The sequence below is a fragment of the Pezoporus wallicus genome, unplaced genomic scaffold, assembly GCF_028554395.1.
Source record: "Pezoporus wallicus isolate ANWC-B61680 ecotype Strahan unplaced genomic scaffold, APGP_CSIRO_Pwel_v1 scaffold_3294, whole genome shotgun sequence".
NCBI lineage: Eukaryota > Metazoa > Chordata > Aves > Psittaciformes > Psittacidae > Pezoporus > Pezoporus wallicus.
The window spans coordinates 8,698,670-8,719,991 of NW_026635478.1; the positions used below are offsets into that span (position 1 = coordinate 8,698,670).

Below are 21,322 nucleotides of genomic sequence, written 5' to 3' on the forward strand. Positions count from 1 at the left end.
GGCTTACAGAGCTGTGTGTGAGTATAGGAACTGAAATCTTTCTCTGGAGTGAATGAACTCCCAAGAAACTGGTTGAAGGGAAAGATGGGAAGGAGGAAGAAAGGAAAGCATAGCTTTCTTGGATTGTGTTTTGAATGAAAGTGGTTGTCGTAGTTCAAACCCAACCAGACAGCTCGTTCACTCACTCCCCCCCCCCCCCCCCTTCTTGCCCTCCCCCTAGTCCTGGAGGGATGGAGAGAAGAATCAAAAGAATGCAACTCCCACGGGTTGAGATAAGAACAGTTTAGTAACTAAGGTATAACACAAATCACTACTGCTACCACCAATAATAACAATGATAAAGGAAATAACAAGGGAAGAGAATACAACACCTCACCACCCGCTAACTGATAATTTGCCCCCCCAGCTTGACCAAGCACTGACCGATATCTCATCCAACCCTGCAGTCTCCCAGCCCTTCCGGGTAACTCTCAGTTACATCCTGGGCATGACGTGCTGTGGTATGGAATACCTCTTTGGTCAGTTTGGGTCAGGTGTCCTGTCCCTGCTTCCTCCTGGCTTCCCCTCCTCCCTGGCAGAGCATGAGGCTCACAAAGTCCTTGACCAAACCAAAACATCCTTGTTATCAGCTCTGTTCCCAGGCTGAAAGTCAAAACACATCACTGCACCAGCTACCAAGAAGGAGAAAAATGACTGCTACTGCTGAACCCAGGACAGTGGTTGAACACCTATTAGACTCCAGGGAGGGGCTCAAGGAGGTGAATCCCAGCGAAGAGGAGACCTCTTTCAGAGCAAAGTACCAAGACCTGGAGTCAGTAGCACAGTAAAATGCTCCTATTGAACACATCTATCTAGACATCTATCTTCTGCCCTAGGGTGCTGATTTACGAATTCCTTCCCAAAGTGCCCCATCAAACTCTGGATACCCTACACAGGGAAACTTGGATGCCTAATTGAGACCTGCAGTAAGGCACCTAAGAGCTGGTCATTGAACCATGCAGACCTTCATGTGTTTGTGGATTCAGTTCAAGGTACAGAGTTGTTGCCACCTCAAACGTGATGTTTCCGTGCTTGCCAAGAAGCAAACTTTCAGGTGTCCAGAGAATATTAATGGATAAATATGAAGCACATCAGGATATTATTGTCTTTAAGGCTTGGTAGCTGCTGAGGGGGTGGGGGTGAGAAGGTGGTTTTGAACTCTTTAGCTGGAGCTAGGTTGGATAGAGGCACATTGGGGCGTTTTCTGAAACTCAGCTTACTAGGACCTTGTCTCAGTATCCAGGTTTATCTGGGACTAGCAGGATGAAGCATCCTAAATAGAAGCCAGAAAAAGTCACATGCGCTAGATAGTAGACCAGAGTTGTAGTTTGATTTTTTCTGTTTTTCTTCTTATAATTTCTGCACTTCAGAACCGATGCAGTTTTGAGGCTCAGAAACAGAGGAACCTTTGCTGACTTTAGTATTTATAAGACTAGTTCTGCTAGTGCTAATATTAATGCAGCAGCTCAGGAGGAAGAGGAGTTTTTCTACTTACTAACTCTAAAATTTCCTCTGTCTGTTATTGTAAGGAAACACTGGTCCTCACTTTGGTTATTTACAACTCTGGAAAAATATTATGTTTAATATATTATTACGTGTTCTGAAATGTGTGTTCATGTATTCACATGTATATATTGTATATATATATCTTATATATGTATGTATGAATTTATTTATGTAAGCATAAATTTGCCAAATCCTGTTGCTGTCTGAACAAATCAGCATTAATGATCAGCCTTTTTATTTGGATCATCAAAGAATCAATTACATTTGTAAGTGAATACTGTAGTTTATCACCCTCCAAAACTAAATGAGGTGCTGCTGTATTTCAGCGTTTTCTTCTAATTCAAAGAAGGCTGATACATACCAATATCTGCAGTGATTTTTCAGAGCTGCAATCCTAGGACTGTGGAATACCAAAGTTAAAAATTCAATAGCAACGATAATTCTGCCATGCTGTACTAAAGCAGTATTTTCCACTGGGTTTTGTTGATGGGCAAGTGGTTCAATATTGCTGAGTAGTCTGCCTACAGAAAAAAATAGAAGATGCTAATGGGAAGTGCTGCCCATAGAAATTAACATTTCCTGAGAAAGTTATTGCTTCATTTTACAACTAAATATATTAACAGTAGAATTTTAAGATCAGTCATGTTTATACACACTTTATATGTAATTCAGACAAAGTCTTCATGTTCCTTCACCAAGTTCTATGCTCAAGGAATTTACTTTTGGTAATAACATCCAGTTATTATGGCTGAACTGATTTGATAGCTTCCATGCTTCAAAGATGTTGGAACCATCATTCCATTCTTCTGTTCCTCTGCTTTTGTGGTCTTTGTCCATCCATCCCGCCCCCCCCAGCTAAGAATCCTTAACCCTTGCCTTTATACTGTGCTTATTAGATACTTTGCTAAGCAAATTCAACTAGCAGAAAACTTTCTTTATCCTGGTTAGCAATCTGAATTAGTTCAGCTCAGGGCCTGACAAAAGGGACTGTTGGCAGTGAGCAATTAGATCATCTCAGGCTGTCACTTCCCTCATGTTTTCCAGTTCTTCAGAGTGACTGAAGGATGCATAATAAAAACCCAGAGCAAGAACTTCAAAAGCAGTTCTAGCACCTTGTGGGTGCTAAAGTGGAATAATTTGGAAGATAATTTTTCTGTAGCTCCTAATAGGCTGCATGGGCCATTCTGATAGGTGAGGATTCCTAAATCACTAAGGAATGATGGTTGTTTCCTCCTTTATTTTCCCTCCCTCTGCCTTCTCTTTCCATACCCTAATCCTCATGTCCTGCAACTGGGGTAGAGCAGTAGTACTTTAGCAGCTTCTGGGGCTCTGTTGAAGATTTTCACTTATGCGTCAACTCACTTGAGGGAGAACTGCTTTGTGTGACACGCTGTGCATGCATTTTCCCCTTTGCTCAGAAACATTTCTGCAGACTGAACAGAGAATAAGTAATTTGAAGACATTAGTCATTAAAAACAACATCAACCTAGAACAGTTTAGTAGTTAAACAGCAAATCTATTACGAATCATCTGAGCAAGAGACTATAGGTGTGATCACAGCTGCTGAGCGTTCTTGCAACTCAGTGAAACTATGCTCATTTGTGCTGGAGGTGGAGACTTAATTAATTGAATATGTTTTCTGAATAAAGCTTCACCTCACAGAACAGGTGTGTGCATGCTAATGCAGTCACACAGGCAGACTTTCTTCTTCTTTTTTATTTTTTCTTTCTTTTCAGAAATATAGAGTGTGATCTTATGACTCTGAAAAATTCCTTACTTTCCTTTGATAAAAATAATGGTGCCTTAAAAAACCCAAACCCTAACCAGTAAATAATGCTGTGGAAGCTGTGTTTAAGAACTCGTATTTGGCACAGCTATCTATCCTCTTGCATAAGTCATCAGTGGGATTTCTGAACCAGGGAAACTCATGAACTTTATTCATCACGTTTTTCCTTTGCCAGAGTACACGCCCACAGTGTGTTCAAACAGTTTGTACTTTTTGAGTTTACCCAGATGGGAATGTGCAAGTGGCAAGTAGATAGTGGTCTGAAAAGTCCAAAACCTATGCTAAAAGCAGACATAACTTCCAGGGTGCTCTGAAAAGCCTAAGAGCCACAGTAAAAGCAGAAAATTGTTTGTATCACCTCTCCATGTACTCCTCTGCTACCATCATGAGTTTTGATACCACTGTGGGTTTGCTTGCAGATGAGTGGTATTGAAAAGGATGAGTATCAAGACCTCATTAGCAACTAAGAATTTGGTATACTGTTGTTTTCAAAGCAGGTGCGGAATTCAAGGTGATACCTTGCCTCTTGCTGCCTGTGGCTACCCTGGTTCTGGGCCATGTAGTGGGCAATGAGAGCAGTTGTAGGCTGTCTGAGTGTACAAGCATCTTTTACAGTTTGAGTTGTTGTTAATTAGGTATAATGAGGGTTGGTTTAAATGGTATTTTAGTGTCTAAAGAAAGGATGGTTAAAAAATACTGATATTTAAAAAAAAAACAATAGGACTTGTGTTTCTGATTGTCTACTTCATAACAATAATAGATGTGCATATGAGAGCATGATTAAGGAATTCTGAGTAAAAAGAAAGGAAGTGGGGAAAACAAACACTTTGAAAAGCTGGAAGAGAAATCTGTTAATGCCTATGAAATTCCAGTTAAATTACCATTTACACAAACTAGGTGTCTGAATTGCAGTCTCTTTGCATACAGTCTGGCTGTGAAACTGAAATATGCCATTATTCCACCAGATTATTAAAAACACCGTGCACAGTGATTTGACCATATTTTGAAATGAAAAATTATTTCCACAGACTTTTACAGAAGTCTAGAAGAAAAGAAAAAATATGTATGCGTACACATCTTGCAGGAGCCTCAAAGTTACATCCAAGTGCACATTTACTGGTGTTCTATGTGGAAAAATAATAGCATTCAGATGGTTAGGTTAGCTAGAGGATAGCAACTATCCTGGATTATTGAGGTAAGGTGCAGCAAGTTTTAAGTCAAATGAACTTGGAGGCTGTGTATAGTGCTTGGCATTTATATTAAAGCAAGCTCAAGGTTGAATGCTGCGTTCAAGTTGTAAAATGGATGTAGAATGGGTAAAAAAACCCTGCAATTACTTCAGTGACGATCCATTCAGGTTAAGAATTTTCATCTTTGCTGTTGCCATAGCAATCTGTTCCCTTGTCACTACCACATTAAAAATCCATTCTGTAAAACAGTTGTTGCCAATATTGAACACATAACAGACAAAAACATTTTTTTAATAGCTTAGGTGTCTTATTTGCAACACGAAGACCTGGATCTTAGAGAGATGCATATGTACTTTAAAGAGAAAAAGATTAGTGTTTCTGTAATACATTTTGCAAACACAGTATTTGTGCTGCACTGTTGATGTTAGTATAAAATAGTTTGCAAATAATACAGCAATGCAGTGTCAGTTGAACTCAAATAATTGAGCTGTTCTGCTGCGATATAACAAACCCATATGTTCCTGAGTTAAGTGTTTATTTTGGTAACATGCTGTAGTGGAAAGATTTTGAAACTATATGGCTTTTTAACCTTCTGTTACTCAGTGAGTCTGATGCTTTACAGTTATTGGCTTCAGTGACTTTCCCTATACTGGTGTAATTCTGGAATGTGGGGAGAGCTCTGTCCCAAACAGTTTATGATCTAACCCTAAACTGCTCATGTATCCATGCTCAACAATGAGTTTTGTATGGATAATGAATTATAGGAACAAGTCCTTAAGCATGTTTTAGTACATCCAAATAAGAGGGAAAAGGAATTTGTAATTCATAGCAAACATAGCAGGGGTCTGACAAATACATTTATGCAAACAGCAAAATGTAAATATCTTCTGATAAAGTAGAGATACATATCTGGAGAGAGAGAGAGATTTATTCATTCAGGGTTGAAAGGCAAAAGTTTACTAAAATCACAAACGTGCATAAGTTGTGGATTTAAAAACTCATGTATTGACTAAAGAAGTTATAATGTATTAGTAGAAAACTAAATGAATGGCCCTTGGTCTTATCATCGACAATGTAAATCTCGTCCTTGTTTCTGCCTCAACATCCTTTTATTCTCTAAACATATCTAGCCTTCATCCTTTGAAGTCTTATTATCTGTCCATACTGTACTTCTTTGTTTCACTTTTTGTCTTCCACTTGCCACTGTCCCCACACTTCTATCCCTCAGTTGTCTTTGAGAGCCTTTGCTAGGGATGGTGTTGATTTAAAGAAGAAGAAGCATAAGAGGAGAAAATATAGCAAATAGTTACAATGCTATTTGGTATTAATAGAAGAATTGAGGGTGAGAAATGATTTTCTTTTTTAACTGCACTTGACAATAACTTCTAAATCTTTCATTTTCTTTTGATCGTGTGAGAGGAACTCCTTTTTTGACTTTTAAGGCAACTGTGTCCTCCTGTTTTGGGGCTTTTGAGATGGTTTTCTTTTTTTAAAATTCTTACTATTTTCTTAGTGAGTAAACTGACCATTGAAAAAGATCATTTGATTTGCATCTCTTCACCTGTTTCTGCAGTTTGAAATGAAATGCAATCCTTTTGAGCGTGCTACTTAATTACTTTTACCCACCAAATGAAATTGCAGGACACCTACAGAGTGGGCCTGCTGCAGTTCCTGTCTGAGGGCATCTGTGGCTTGCTGAAGCAAAAAAGGTGTCTCTGACATACGAGATAACTGTCTGCTCTGTGTGTTACTGAAGACAGGCGTTTGGAAATGGTTTGTGTTGCAACTGTATGCACTCAGTTGACATTAACCTCTACAGTGGGTGATGAAGTGGCTGAGGTTCCTGTTCCAGTCCAGGGTTGGGGCTGCTGCTTGAGGTAGGAGTTAGCAAGGGATCATGAGCTCCCAAATGCTTGCCTGGGATAGTAAGTTCTGCTGGATTTAAAGTTCAGTTAATTAGACAGTATGAAAGACACCCGATCAATTTGTTTTTATTTGAAAAAGGTCTCAGTATAAAGATAGTAAATTTGGCTTAAATGCATACTATCAAAGCAAAACACTTCTGAGCAAACTGAAACTCATCTCTTCACTTTCTCCCACTGCTGCACATTTCAGTGCTCCCTCCACACTGTACGTGTTTCAGGGGTTCATCAGAAAAACCCACGTAGATTTAGATAGAGGAGAGATTTGGAGTTATCTTTGACTTTTATGAACCTTTTTTATTAAAATGCTTAGAGCATTAAAATGCTTAGAGCTGTAAATGTAGAAATAAGAAACTCATTTATCTTGACAAAAGTGCTGCCATAAACTATTCAGCACTCGTAAAATAACCTTTTAAATTATTGTTTCTGCTGGTATCGATAAATTCATACAAAGTGCTTAAAGGTCAGGCATTGCTAGAAAAATGTCTTTTCCGCTTGTTAATTAAAGGTTTATAAGAATGCGCACCAGCTTGCTCTTTGGACAAATTGGAAAAACAGAAAGAGGAAAAAAAGGCCTACATGGATGAGAATGAGAGCATGGAATTAGTGAGTGATGAGTATTTGATCCATCAGGCTCACCACGGCAAGCTTGGGAGGTGTGTGAGTGAAAATAGGTGGCACTGTTAACAAGGAAAAGAAGTTTAGTTCCCTTTTTTTGAGGGAGATGTCTTGATTACTCACTTCTTGTGGTCCATGAGCTGAGGACCCAGCTAGAACTGAAGCATTAAGGTGAGTGTGAGCAGTATTCATCCTGCGACAGCTTAAGACATAGGGAGTTTGTCCAGTTCTCATTGCCTGGCCAAGAACATCAGATAAAGGCATTTACTTTTTTGTTTGTCAGGCAAGTGGTTTTATCTTCTCCTTTATTTACTGCTTAAACTGGAACAAGTCAGTGCTCTGAAATGCACTGAAATATGTACCCAGAGCAAAACTGCTCAACCATCCATTCTAGCCCCTGCATCTCCTTCATTGCAGAGACCACAACTGTGATTCCCTCTGCTTTATACTTTACCTCTTTCACCCATCATCATAGAGACATCCTGACTGATCATTAAAACCTGACCTAAAATGAGGTGACTCAGATGTGACTCTACATCCACAGATGAGATAATCAATAATCAATCACATGGATGAGACACTGGAAGTAAGAAGTCTGGCTTGCACTTCCACCTGCACAACAGTCTGGCCCTGACAACATAATTGTATCTCTAAATGTTGACTTTTTTCATCACTGAAACAGAGGTGATGATACTGACTTAGGTGAAGTACCCTGAGATAACAGATGAAGTGTGTTGCAGGAAAAGTACAGAGGTTTCTGTCATTGAATTCTGCTGATATAACAGTTTGAACTATTTATTGCCCAAGCTGGGAAACAGTAGCAAAAAAAAAGGTAAATATTGAAAATTAAAATAGATTCTTAGGTTTTTCTCTGTCTGAACATACTATACTGTTACTATTAATGCGAGATTAAGGTTTTGAATTTTCCCTTGGCCATATGAGTTTTGCACTGAGATTGTTTCTTTGAATATTAAATCAAAGATCCTTACTCTAAAACTATTTGTAAACAGGAGGTTGTGTCTTTGTCACTGAAAATTTCATAACCTAAGAAAGCCATAATTTGTTTTTTTCTTCTCTCAATATTGCTGCAGAACTCATACTTCAGGAAAATAAATCTGACAAATCTTTTGAGAGTGCAGGTGACAGAGCTAATGATAGTTCATTTTTCTGATACCCACAGACAATACATCCTGGCTTTGTCTTCAAGTGAAGCTAAGAAAACAGTGCAGAGTAGTTTTATGGCGTTTTTGCTTCTTTTCTCCTTTCCATTCTTTTTGGATCAATTGTTCAGTGTTTTCAAACATAAAGCAGAAAAATGCATATTTTAATACATGGCATTCTGTTGGCCAGTTTGGAAATCCTTGCAAATTCATGTGTATCTGTAGGAATAGGAATATCGGAATGTGTGTTCACAAGGTCACAGGTAGCATATACAAAAATGATGAGAGGTGCAGCTACTTAAAGCATGACCTTCCAGAAGGAAGAATTTGTTTAACTTTCTTTAACTTAAACAAGAAGTTCTGTAGAACTTCTGGAAGGTCATGCTTTAAGTGTGGCTGCACCTTCTGTAGCACTACTGTACAGAATTCCTGTAGAGGGTATATGTACAGCCCAGGAGAAGATGTGGTGTTCCTGCTTTTCCAGGGAAAACTCATGCTTTACTCCATTGTGAAAGAAATCTCATTTTATGTAAAAGCAGTGTTGGGATGGAGGGAAAATGTAGCTCATGCTTGTGATAAACTTTCAGTTCCTCTAGTGTGGGTTGGAAAGTTCACTTTGGTATTCACCTTAAAAAGCAGTTATCTGTGCCGAATTAATTTTAGTTCATGCTAATATAAAGCAGGAAGTTGTGACATGTCTAATAAGTGGCAGTAGCAGCAGGCGCCAGCTCAAGTTCTCCTTCTCTCCAAACTGCAGGAATTCATCATGTTGTGCTTCCCAGTGTGTGAGGCTGTGATATGGTAGACAGGGTAAAGAAGTAATTCATTCAGATAGTTCATAGTAACCTTCCAATTTTTTTTATTCGTTGTGTCATCCAGTAAGGATAACTGCAGTGGAAATACTCCATTCTGTTCCTCACTGTGGCCAATACCTTTATTTCTGCAGGAAAGTGTAACTTACTTATTTTGCCAGCCATGGGCGGAAATGCTGCTTTCTCCATGCATCCTCCCCCTGACCTTGGCTCAAGGTGGAAGTTTAATGGAGTATATTTTTCCATGCATAAACCAGGGTACTGATAATCCATGAGTACTCAGGCAAAATAGTCTTGCATGTTTATAACAGTACAGCTCTTCTTATTGTTTAACTCAGGCAAATCTCATGATAATTTTATTCTTTGCTGAATATAGAACATCACACCCCCAAATGTCTCCAAGAGGAGTAGCAGAAGTAAAAATATGAACTCTGTAGGACAAGTTTATTAAAAATATTCTGCATGAAAATGCATGGTATTCTTATCAGACTCTGTAGATAGAATGAAATAGGCTGGTTTACCACTCTGTTGTTGCGGTCTGAGGAGAACACATTGGTACTGACTTGCCACAGTTTTGCTTTCCTCAAGCTGATTACATTGTATTTTGCTTTCTATTGAGAAATTTCTTCACCAGATTGGGGTATTATTAGCACACTTTATCTTGCTGGCTGTGATTCGACACTTTTGTTTTGAGGGGAGTTAAAGAAGTTCAGGAAGCATTACTTTACTGAGAGGATGGTCAAACACTGGAACAGGCTTCCTAGAGAGATGGTCAATGGCCCAAGCCTGTCAGTGTTAAAGGGGCATTTGGACAATGCCCTTAACATGATTTAACTTTTGGTCAAGCAGTTGGACTAGATGATCGTTGTAAGTCCCTTCCAACAGAAATAGTTTATTATATTCTATCTTAAATAAGTTTTGGATTAATTTGTTGTACAACCGAGGGAAGTGTGAGTAGAGAAAATAAGTGTGGATAGCAATAGCTGCTGTGTTGGCTGAAATGGATGTTGTCTTAGCTGAATGTTATGTTACAATGTGCTGTAGTAGATTTATGGGTAGCTTTCAGTTTTAATAATTCAGTATTTACTATTTACTAAGACACAGTGAACTTCTCCTGTGAGCCTGGCTACCATGAAATGCATCATCATACCAATGCACATTTTGAAGTTTCACTGTGGTGCATTTCACCTTCCTTCAGATCTCTTTTGAAAGAAAGCTAGTGCCTAGACAGCCTTCAGCCATGGCAGCATGCTTGTGTTTTCTTTGTGTACCAAAAAAAACTTCACAACAATGAGAGATGTGTCCTTTTTACTCAGAATTACCAAATGCTCTAAGGAGACAAAAGGCTTCAGTTAAAGGTGCTTTGTGGAGGATGTTAAAGAGAAGGAAGAGTCTCTGACTCTTTAGGCTGAAGAGGAAGAGCTTCAAATGGACTGGTGTATTATACCCTTCCATCACAGGTCAAGAAGAGAGAAAGAGCGAGCTGGAAGGGGAGCCATTGGTTTGGGCAGATTCTATCTGGGGAAGCTGTGCAAGTATTTTAAGCTGTGTTCAACTGTTCTTCTTCCAACAGACTTTGGGAACTATCACTGCAGTGCCCATTAAGGTTCCTCAGGTCAGCTCCTTGCAGAGGTTGGCAGGACAAGGACCAGCAGTGCTACCTCAGGTACAAAATACAGTTCCAAAGGGGGCTTTGTGTTATTTTGTATGTATCCTGCTCTGTTCCTGTCTGATGCCCAGGCCTGGGTAAGTCAGCGCACTCATTTTGTTGAATAAAGACTTACCTTCAGTGAGTTAAATTGAAGAGTTGTGATTTTCTCTAATTCCTGGAAAAAAAAAAAAAGAAAAAAAGAAAAATCAGTTTTCTTCTGGGAACATACTGTTAGCACAATGAAAAGCTATAAAAATCTTGTAGATGCATTGTGGAAGAACAAAGTACCTAAGGTGAAATGCAAATTTATGCTTTATAAGATGAATCACAAATCACAGAAGTAAAAATCTGCAATTCTGTAATTAAAAAAGGGGTGGAAGTATTAACCTTTCTGTTCGAGATATAGCCTCACATTCTTTTACTAACTTACTGGCCTTATTCCTGTCTACCCCAGTATAAAGTTTTTGTGCAATGAACTCAGGTGCCAGACTGAGGCAAGATTGTCTGGATAGGAGTGAAAGGAGAGTTAGACTCAAAGATTTTAAAAATCTTCTCAAGCTGTGTTTTCTTTTCTGAATCTCTCTCACTGTTTTCCTAATCACACAATTTATTCTCCATTTCAACCCTCTTTCTCAACATTTTTGGGTGTAACTTGCAACAAGGGTTTTGCTGCAGTTCTCTGATTTGTTTTTCGAATTCATGATTATTAAGTATAAATGTATTTCTCCCTATGTGGCCCTTAGAGGTCTATTTCTCATATATGAACACTTCTCAAGCACTGAAGTCAATGTTGGGTCTTCCTGTTATTCCTTTATTTTTTTCCTGATATTTTTGTAGTGGCAGAATCTGGTAGAAGATCCGTGAGCTAAATCTGCCTGGAGGATGGAGTAGTTCTAAGATAAAGTTCTTAAATTCCCTCTTTAAATTACATTTTGTGGAAGGCAAAATTGTGAACATAAAGAAAGGTTATAGTTTTCTTACCAAGTTCAAGACTGCATTTCAGTTGTTCGTACAGCATAATAACACACTGATTTCTGCCCTTTTGGGGTGTTAAAGATGAGCAGATTGCTCCTGAAAATAGATGAGGTTCAAGAGCAACTGAAAGACCTGTATCAGGGGCTTAAATTATCATTAAGGTTATGTTTCAGCAATGATGATGTCATTGCAAATGCTGCCCTTAGAGAAGCATCAATGTTCTATACTTTTCTAAGTAGAAGAATTTTCATTCATTGTTAGATTGAATTTTGAAGAATTGAAAAAAGTGGAGGAATCTGGTTTTCTCAACTTTTTGAAAAGAACGCATATCCTTTCTGTTTTGCTGTTTAGCTCACGGCAGTGTTTTTGTTTGTATTTCACTTTGTGAAAATACAGGCTTCAGTTTCAGACCAGTTTGTGCAATCATACTTAATACTAATGAAACACCAACCCTTCCTCAGCACCCCTAAGCCATAGTTTACTAACTTTTCTATTTCATATAGATAGCATGGGAAATAACCACATAGCAATTTCATTTCTGTCAAAACTAAAAATTAAGTAGGCAGCTGTATGTAAGACCGTGTTATCAGAGATACATCTTATGTTCTGAGTTATTTCTGGCTCTTTCACAGGCCAGTACTTCCTTCCCCAGCAACAGACTGCCCCATTTACAGGCTGTGTCCTCCTTTGCAGTTCACCATGGTCTGTATGTTCCTCTCCCACCCGCGGCTTACAGAGAAGTTTAAAATTTCCATATTATTTCTTAGTGGGGAACTCCCTCCACCCATCAAAGCTTTCTGCCAGATAACTCAAGAGAGATCAAGTTCTCATCTACAAGTGGAAAGTTTGGCTTCTAACTATATAGTTGCATGCCTTCAAAATATATTTAATACAGCCATAAATCAGAGTAATGTAAATCTGTGCTGTCACAGTGCATGTCCTCCCAGATATTCTGCATCAGACCTGGTTACAGAGCAGACTGGCTACTACTACTGGCTACTACTACTGTCACTCACTGGGTGACAGGCATGGCTGCTGTACCTTACTCTGAGATAGTGGCACAATGCTTCCATTCTAGGATTGACTTAGTGAAAGGCAGCTTTGCCACTGTGTCCTAAGCATACTAACAAGCAGGGTCCAGCTGAGTTTGGCATCTGCTAAAACCTCTACTTTGGGTGCCCTTGTAGCAGCAAATTAAGGGGACAGCCTTTTCAAAGCAAAATGATATTCATCACTCCTCTACAAAGTAGTCCACGGTATTTCACAAAAACAGTTCAAGCAGTACAATGTCTGTACTCATGCATGTTAGCTATAGCTGGATCTTTTTCTGCAAGGTATTGCACTTTCCATGACCTCCGTCTCTCTGAAGTCTAGCTTTAGCAGTTGTGCAGAGCCCTGATAGCAATGAAACCCTAGCAGCAAAGGCTTCAATAAGCCCACCTGTATGGCTGACTATTTACCCGAGCAACTAAATCTACGTGGAGTTGGTACAAGTGCAGTGGCAGGCACAGTGGCAATCACCTAAATTGGCTTAATCCTGTCTATATTTGCTGCCTCTCTTCTTGTCCATGGAAGGGTTGAAGGTCTCATGGATCCCTTTTGGGATCCCTGCCATGTTAGGAGCCTGCTTGTCTCTGAGTTACCCTCTGGAAGTGATTTCACACTTATCCTGACAGATTGCACTTCTATTTCAGGTGCATGTAGATTAATGAGATTAATCCAGGTCACTGTCTGTGCTCTTAAAAGCACACTGATTGCTACCTGATATTTCTCCTTTTGGCCAGTCTCATTACCTTTTGGGGATTTCAGAATCCCTTTATATTTAGATGTAGGCATGAGAGACGTAGACATTGCCATGCTGGCAAGAAAGAAACAGGGGACTTCTCCATTTAAAGGCCCTTCATCATGTCTAAATGAATTGTATATTTTTAATGCATTCACTGTCCCCATCTAGACAGACTCTTGATTTAGCTCTATGCACTCAAGCAGGAAAATGCCACACAAGTAAACTGAGGCACTTAGCAGTACTTACGTAAAACAATACATACAGCTTTCTCATTTTCTACGTTTATACGGATATTTGTCATTTGCTTTGTTCATTTGAATGGGTTTATGATATGACCCCCTGGGAGCTCTTCCATATGGGGAATGAAGTTTCAAAATCTGCACATTCACAAATGGCAACAAAATCCCATCACTTAGTGCAAAACTGCTATTAAATGGTGAGCAAACAAACATTAATTACAAGTTCATTGCACAATGCAAACAGTATTTCTTTAGGCATTCATTATTTGCCAAAACAAGCCTCTTTGGCAGACCTTTTTTTCTTAGAGAATATGAAATTATTTTTTGCTTTCATCAAATAAATAAAATTTCTGCTATGAGCTATGATGTTTGGGAAGTTAATTCCAGATAGTCTTTATATTTTTACTTTGGCCTGTGAGGTTTCCAGCTGGGTGAGATGTTTTGAAACTACAGGCTCTACAGCAAATCCTGAAGGTCCTCTACTCAAACACGTGGGTGATGCACTTTCTACTCTTGAGCTGTTCTGCTTTGTGGCACCCATCAACTATAAGGAGAAGGTGGCCTTATGTCAGGTTGGGGCTCCAATTTTCTGCTGAAGTGCAGAGAGTCTGTCTATTTTGAACTGGTTTACGTAGAAATTTAAGTCACTGTGTAGTCCCCTGGAGAAATGTGGGAAATCTTGTTTTATGTTCTTCAAATGGAAGATTTTAAATGAAATGATGAAGATATTAAAATAAACCTCCCATTTTGTTGTCAGTAATGTGGGCCCAATCCAATTCTCATTCAAATTAATGGGGAGCCTGTGATGATTTGGGTAGCAGTTAAATCAGATTATAATGCTATTTCCCTGACCTATTTTTCTAGTGCTGGTTGAAGGCAGGGCTTGGGATGGCTTTGCTCATGACACTGCTGACTAGAACAGAGCAGAGTCGCATAGCAGGTGCCTGCAGTGGAGCTGTCATGCAGGTTAGTGCTGAAAGCGTACAGGTACGCACAACCACTTTAGATGAAATGTGTGTATTTTTCAGTCACCTCTGGCCAGTTCTTTTGTCAACTGCTGCTTAATTTTTATCTTCTGTAGTGATTTCAGTAGGGCCTGAATTTGGTCACTAATCTGCAGGCTGCTTTGGAACAGGGGCTGTTTTGTTAGTGTATGTTTGTTCATCACTGGGTACTGTGTAAGCCCAGTCAGCGACTGTGGTCTCTGGATGTTCCCAAAACTTAAATGCACATTTTCATTTTTAAAATTTCTCGTCATAGTACTCCCGAGCTCAGTTCTTGACTGACAGCTGCTGCTTCTCTTCATGTGTGTACCAAAACCAGCCACTACTCCCAGCTTCCCTGGTGGTAGGACGTCTTTAAGATTTCTTGAAAGCAAAATTACTCCTATAGACAGAACCCAAGTTGTGTGATGCAACTGTATACTGTAGAAGGAATATGTTAACAGATTGGTCTGTGTCAAAGCCTCTCTCTGCACTGTAAATATATATACGTATTTATTTTTTTTAAGTGTAATGTGTTAAGACTGTGCATAGCCATTAGAAGGTGGAAAAATACTGCTAAATGCAAGTCAGCCTTTTGTAAAACTAGAAAAGAAGCTAGCAGATATGCCTGTTTGTATAAAATGTTACACAGAATTGTGCAGGGGAGAGACAAGGGAACTTTATTGTTTGGGTAAGGAATAATTGAATTGGGTGAAGTAATTTTTACAATATCTGAAAAGGACTGTAATTCCCTAAGGGATGTCATGCACCTTTCTGGTATATAACCCTCAGTGCTTCCATGGGGATGTGGTGGAATGCTAGTGAAGGAGAAGAGAGATAATCTAATTCAAGGTAACTTAATCAGCGTGGTATATAACCAAGCTAAGGGGTTTGCAAATGTATTTAATATTCATTGACTGTATGCGTGCAGAAAACAGAAACAAAATTGCTTTTTCAAAAGAAAGGTTTGCAGAAGCCTAGCTGAAAATGTAGCCCTTAATAGATATAGTTGTTAATCTGTTTTATTCTGTATAAGCTTTTATACCGTGCTTGTCACTGTGTTTGAAGCACCTTCCCGTAATGTGCTAAACACAAAGATTAACATCTGTTGTAAGCTATTTCTCTCGTTTTTCCCTTTTGGGAAGAAGTGTGTGCAGCTGAGAATTTTAGTTAGAGTTCCTTTTTATCAGTTTGCTTATTTTTAATAGGCATGCTACTATTAATTGCATGCCTCTATTTATTTCTGTAAGAGGAGTATAACATGGAAAATGTTTGTTGTAGAAAGTGATGAGGTTTGTGTCTTTAATTTATAGAAAATAAGGTTGAGATGTCTGCCTGTATGAGGATCAGCCTCGCTATAGAGAATCCCTGCACCTTGGCCTTTCATACTAAGTCTTTACAGAGGGAGCTTTTAAGATTGGGATGAAAACATGGTACTGTATTGAAAAGTTTATGGGAATCTCAGTTGTGCACTGGTGGATAGGTTTCAGAAGTAGCTGAGAGAAGCATGGACTTGTTGGAGCATGTGGAGTTCCACATGTTCCACAATATGTATTTTACACTGCTGTAGTGCAGCCAAGACAGATGAAGGTATGACTAAGGTGGTGGTGCAGTAAGAACTGTTCCTTGTGGATAGTGGTATGCCAGAGGTTGGCAGTGACAAGATATCTGGTCTTATGCAGAAAGATAAATGCATATGGTGGGCAAAGATAAGTGTGCCTGGTGTATCCAGGGAGACTACACCCAGATGCGAATTTTCCAAAGTACCTCTCTCTGTTACCTCTTCTTCGTGAGAGAGCTGATCAAGGGTGGTGGGGAAGAAGACGCAGAATTGGCTATTACTGATGCTTAAGATCTTCAGATCCAGTCAGTGTCATGAACATTTTGAAAGGACTTCCATGGAAGTCAGATGTCCACGACAATCTGCATGTAGAAGCCTAACGTACCCATACAACCCCCCAGGAAATATTCAAGCCATTTTAACACCTGACATGGTACATTTTTGTTAGGTGAAAATGCTCAAGTTTCTCCATGTCAAATGCTGCTTTGGAGAGTATCAGGAAGATGAGAAGTGTCATCTCTATCCATCGACACCATTTGCATTCATATGAATGAATGAAGTGTGGCTTCAGATCCATGTCTGGCTTGGATCTGGACTGTGCTGTTTTTTTGAGCCTCTGTGCCATTTGTACAAGCTTGCAGTAGGCCTCTAGACAAACGACAGGCAGGTAAGAAGGTTTTTCTGTCTTCAACACCTTAGCATAGGCTGGGAGGAATTCGCTGCACTGCTTCCTGTCCCTAAATCCTTCATTTTTATCTCCTGATATGTGAGCTTTTTGTGTGCTTCCATCTTGGTCAGGCTGTCAGCAGACAGAAATTATTTTTGTCATTATTTTGTCTTTCAAGTTTGTTTTTTTTTATTTTGGCTAGTAAATGAGTCAGATCATTATAATGTGCCATTATTGTTGTCTAGAAGGAAAAGCTATTAAAGTGACGGATGGTACAAAGCAGTGGCATCCGTGGTCTTTGAAGTGATGCCAGAGTTTGAGTCCAGTGAATGCTGCATGGATTAGTCCAGAGCTTGCCTATGAAAGTATGCGAACAGGAGGAAAGCCAACAGATGTTCACTCATTTGTGCCTAAAGGCTTCATGGACACTTTATATTTAAATTGAAGTAACTTAATCATTGATGAGTATCTATGAGAGAAGCAAGCTGACTTGTAATACTAAAAGAGTAGAAATGGAAGTAAGTTATTGACTGGTGTGTATAATCAGAGTCTTGCTTTTATATTTGTATTGTAATCCTGAACAATAAGGGTTAAATTCTTTCCTCAGAGGCACATAGATAACTGCGTATTCAAGGACAGAATCATTGTGAAGAAGGAAAAATAAAAAAAGCAAAAATCCTTGTCAACTTCAACCCCTACTAGTTATTTTTTGGAATAATATTGATTTTAATTTGCTGGTTTAATGGTAGTTTTCCCCTTTGCAAATGGAAAAGAGCCACTTAATGAATCATCAACTCAATAGCAGCAATGCCAAACTAGAAAATAAAGGCAGTATAGCAGAGGAGAAAATGTTCATTTCATTAGCAAAAGTCATTCAAGTTCCTGTGAAAATACAGTTTTGTGTTCAAAACACTGGTAACATTTTTAATAAAGAACTCCCACCTGACTGCCTTATGCCAACAAACATAAAAAGCAGAGCTGGCAGATTCCCACACAAACATGCTTCTCAGCAAAACTTCCATTTCTGTAGAATCAAGCAAAGCTGAAGGAGAATAAAAATTAAATGAAATCGCTTTGTCTTCTTAAAAATTGCAGAGGAGTTATATTGTCTGTTTGTCACCTTTACCCTAAAGTTGGCTCCTCATGGCTAACAAATTAAAATACCAAAGCACTGTAGGTAGAGTCCAGTGGAAAATGTCTGATGTAGTGCACATAATCTGAATATGTTATGGCCTTACTGAAGTCTCTTCAGATTTGCTGTTGGTTTGAGTCAGGTTAAGATTTCTTCCTCGGTCTTCATGGTCCAGAGCAGCAGGATTAGAAACATGGGCTGGAGAAGCTGCTGCATTTCATATCATTTTTCTCTGGCTTCCCAGGCTAATTTTCCATGTAGATGCTAAGGAGGGTCTTACACTGTAAGTCAACATAGGATACACTGAACTGGGTCATCTTGCCTAGGGTTTCCTCACGATGCACACTGAAGCATGCCTTTATTTGTGTGTACTCCCATCAACGGTAAGGAAGAAAAGTGTATGTGGATCCATAGTCACATGTGGTTTTAAATCTTCTCCCTATGGCAAGAAAATAAACTGTGTTTAATTTAACTGTGGTCTTAGACCAGGTTGAAGGTAATAGGAGCTTATCAGGAAAGGAACCAAAAATCAACTAAAGCTCAGTTGGGCAGTCTGGGTTTTAGGGTGTGTCATTGCTGTAAAGTTACACAGAACCTTTTATTTTGCATCATTTTCATTGAATACAAAAAGAAGGGGAGAGAGTCGGTCCTCAGCTGGCATAAATAGACACAGCTTTACTGAAGTCAGTGTGCATCTGTTCATTCTGGTGAAGGATATAATTACCCCATATTGCACTCATTTTATCAGCCATTGCTAATGTTTTCTGTGTGATCCTCTGAAGCTTTTCAAGAATGAAAGCTCTGTCTGCTGCTCCCAGCACTTTGCCTCTGTGACATATGAATTGTGCCAAATCCATTTTGAGTTTTTGTTTTTAAGCTCCGAGTACAAGGGTGAAGTGAAAATAAAGTGTGAATAATGGCCTTTCTCTCAAAGGCAATGTGATATTGCGTTGAGCTGAAAAATTTGCTCTCGTAGAGATCGGCCCTGCCAGTATGAAGGGCTGATTGATGCTGAGCACAATCCAGCTGATATCTGATATAGGGAAGGGGGAGGGCTCTTCAGTGTTGCTGACAAAGCTGTAACAAGATCCAGGGACTGGAAGCTGAAGTTAGGCAAATTCAACCGCGCAATGAAACACCAGTCATGGGCATAATAAAGTATTGTAACAGTTTATTGGGGCTCGTGATGAATTCATCATTAAGAAGTCATTAGTATTTTCTTTCAAAATCTGTCTTCAGTTTCTGGGAGAAATTCTATGGCCAGTCTGTGAGCAGGAGGATCATGGTGATCCCTTCTAGTTTTGTGATTGAAGTGCACTTGTTAACTTCCCTTCTTTGCTAGGCTGTAAGGAGAACACATTTACCAGAACTACCCTTAATAATTTTCATATCACAGGCAGATCTGCACAGAGATAACTGTTCTAATTAAATCCTGTCCTTTAGGAGTAAGTAATAGTGCCCACAGAGATGGGAGGAATTGTGTGCTTTGCTTTCCTTGTCTTCCTTTCCCCCCCCATACTTGTTTGGGTTGGATCTTGAGGCCCTATTTTGTAAGAGGTTTTCTTTTTTACCCTCTTTTTCTTTACTACAGCATGGGAGCAGCTCATCTGATGGGGTGTAGCTCAGGAAATAGATTGCCCATGATCACAGTTGCCTTTGTCAGAGGGGGCACACATCAGGCTCTCCCACTTCCGCCACTCAGCAGTTCGTTCACCACTGCAGTTTTCAACAATTTGTGCTCTTGAGAGCTGGAATGATGTTTTGGTGTAATGAAAGCCTTTGGGTGTCATATAGCGACATCTGGATGGAGCTTATTGATATGGGATATACAAGAAGTTGTGTTAGTCACAGGAGCTGATTCCCTCCTTTTCTGAAACTCTTTGAAATACATATCAGATGTTGCTGAACAAAAGAGCACTCTGCACATCTCACAGGATCGGGCTCCCTGTTATTTCCCTGTCTGAAAAGCAGACACCCCCAGCCTTGTGAATTCTTAGGTTCGGGAGTGTCTTGAACAGTGTGCTCACCTGCAGCACACTATTAGGGAAGTACTAGGGGTGTTTGAATATTGCTACCTAAAACCAAATGTTTGTTATTGTGGGTGCTGAGGAAACCCAAGAACAACATGGGTTTGTGAGATCATTACATTCAAGAAGAAGCTCTCTCTTCTCCTGCATTTAGAGCCCTGGTAGTATCACATTCTGTTTTGACAGCTGTCAGAAGTTAAATGAAAGATATTTGGGGAGAGGAGGGCTGAGCTACAGGAGAATTGTTATTTGTAGCACTCACCAGCAGTTGCAGTTTTCACTTGCTAACATACATGCTGTCTGTTATTCTTTCTCTTCTCTTCTCTTCTCTTTTACTAAACTTTTGCACCTTTTATTTCTGTGTCTCTTGTGATGGGGACCGGTGTCATCCCACCTGTGCTCCTTCTAGTAGAAAATGTCTTTTTGATACCTTGCATGTGGAATGCAGTCTGTGCCCTGGCCTAGTTTTTCCTCAATTCTTCTTCGGTGACTATTTCTAAACTTCTGTTCGTGCCACTGTCCTCCTTTCATCTCCCAAATTTAAGCCACAGTTTTGCTGTGAGGAAAAGGAATTTGAGCTAGTTCTTTCCTTCATTTATTTTTTCTTCCCAGCTGACACCATTTATTCTCACAGATTAGCAGTTTGGTTTTTAATGTGAAAGTCTGCTAAAGGTCTTTCACTTGGCTGATTATTAAGTGCTTACACTTAGTGTCTGTGTTCAAAGGGAGAAGGTTCATAGCTGTTAGAGCACAAGGAGCTTCTATGCTCGCTTTCTGTTTTGGATTCATGCCTGTGGACTCTGGAATTAAACATAATTTAACTGTAATTTATTTTAGCTTTAACTCAAGAGCACCTGAAAGTTTTTGTGTAGTCAGTCCTTTTCATTGTTTTATAATTGCAGATAAATGCTCTCTCACAACGTTACCTGAATTTGCCAGGGAATTTGCAGAGGCTTTAGACTGTGAAGGTCGCTATACCTCCTTTGTATCACACGGTGGCAGAAAACGCCCAGCATATGTTCTTGTGCTGTACCGGAATGGTAAATCGTGTCAGCTATTTCAGTATGCAGCACTTTATAGAGAGTGTGTTACTTTGGAAAATTAAGTCTGTTTAATTGCCTGTGCAGGAAGAGCTTATTTTATAGCGAAGTAATATGCATTCATCCACAACTTGCAGAATGTGTATTAAGGGTGTGTATAGGATTCACTGAGGTATTACATCTGAAATGTATTATATATATATATCTGTAATAGTGTAGAAAAGATAA

At 39.4% G+C, this 21,322-nt stretch overlaps 1 protein-coding gene across 3 annotated transcripts in view; it reads left to right on the forward strand.

Moving 5' to 3' along the window:
• Positions 1-21,322, forward strand: part of PHF21B (PHD finger protein 21B) — a 165,884-nt gene that overhangs the window by 114,772 nt on the left and 29,790 nt on the right. For 2 of the 3 annotated variants that reach the window (XM_057426969.1, XM_057426978.1), the window contains one exon: positions 10,607-10,699. The exons of the other annotated variant lie outside the window; for it this stretch is intronic. In XM_057426969.1, the coding sequence (XP_057282952.1) occupies positions 10,607-10,699 (93 nt within the window). The remainder of the gene's footprint in view (positions 1-10,606; positions 10,700-21,322) is intronic. 3 annotated transcript variants of the gene reach the window in all.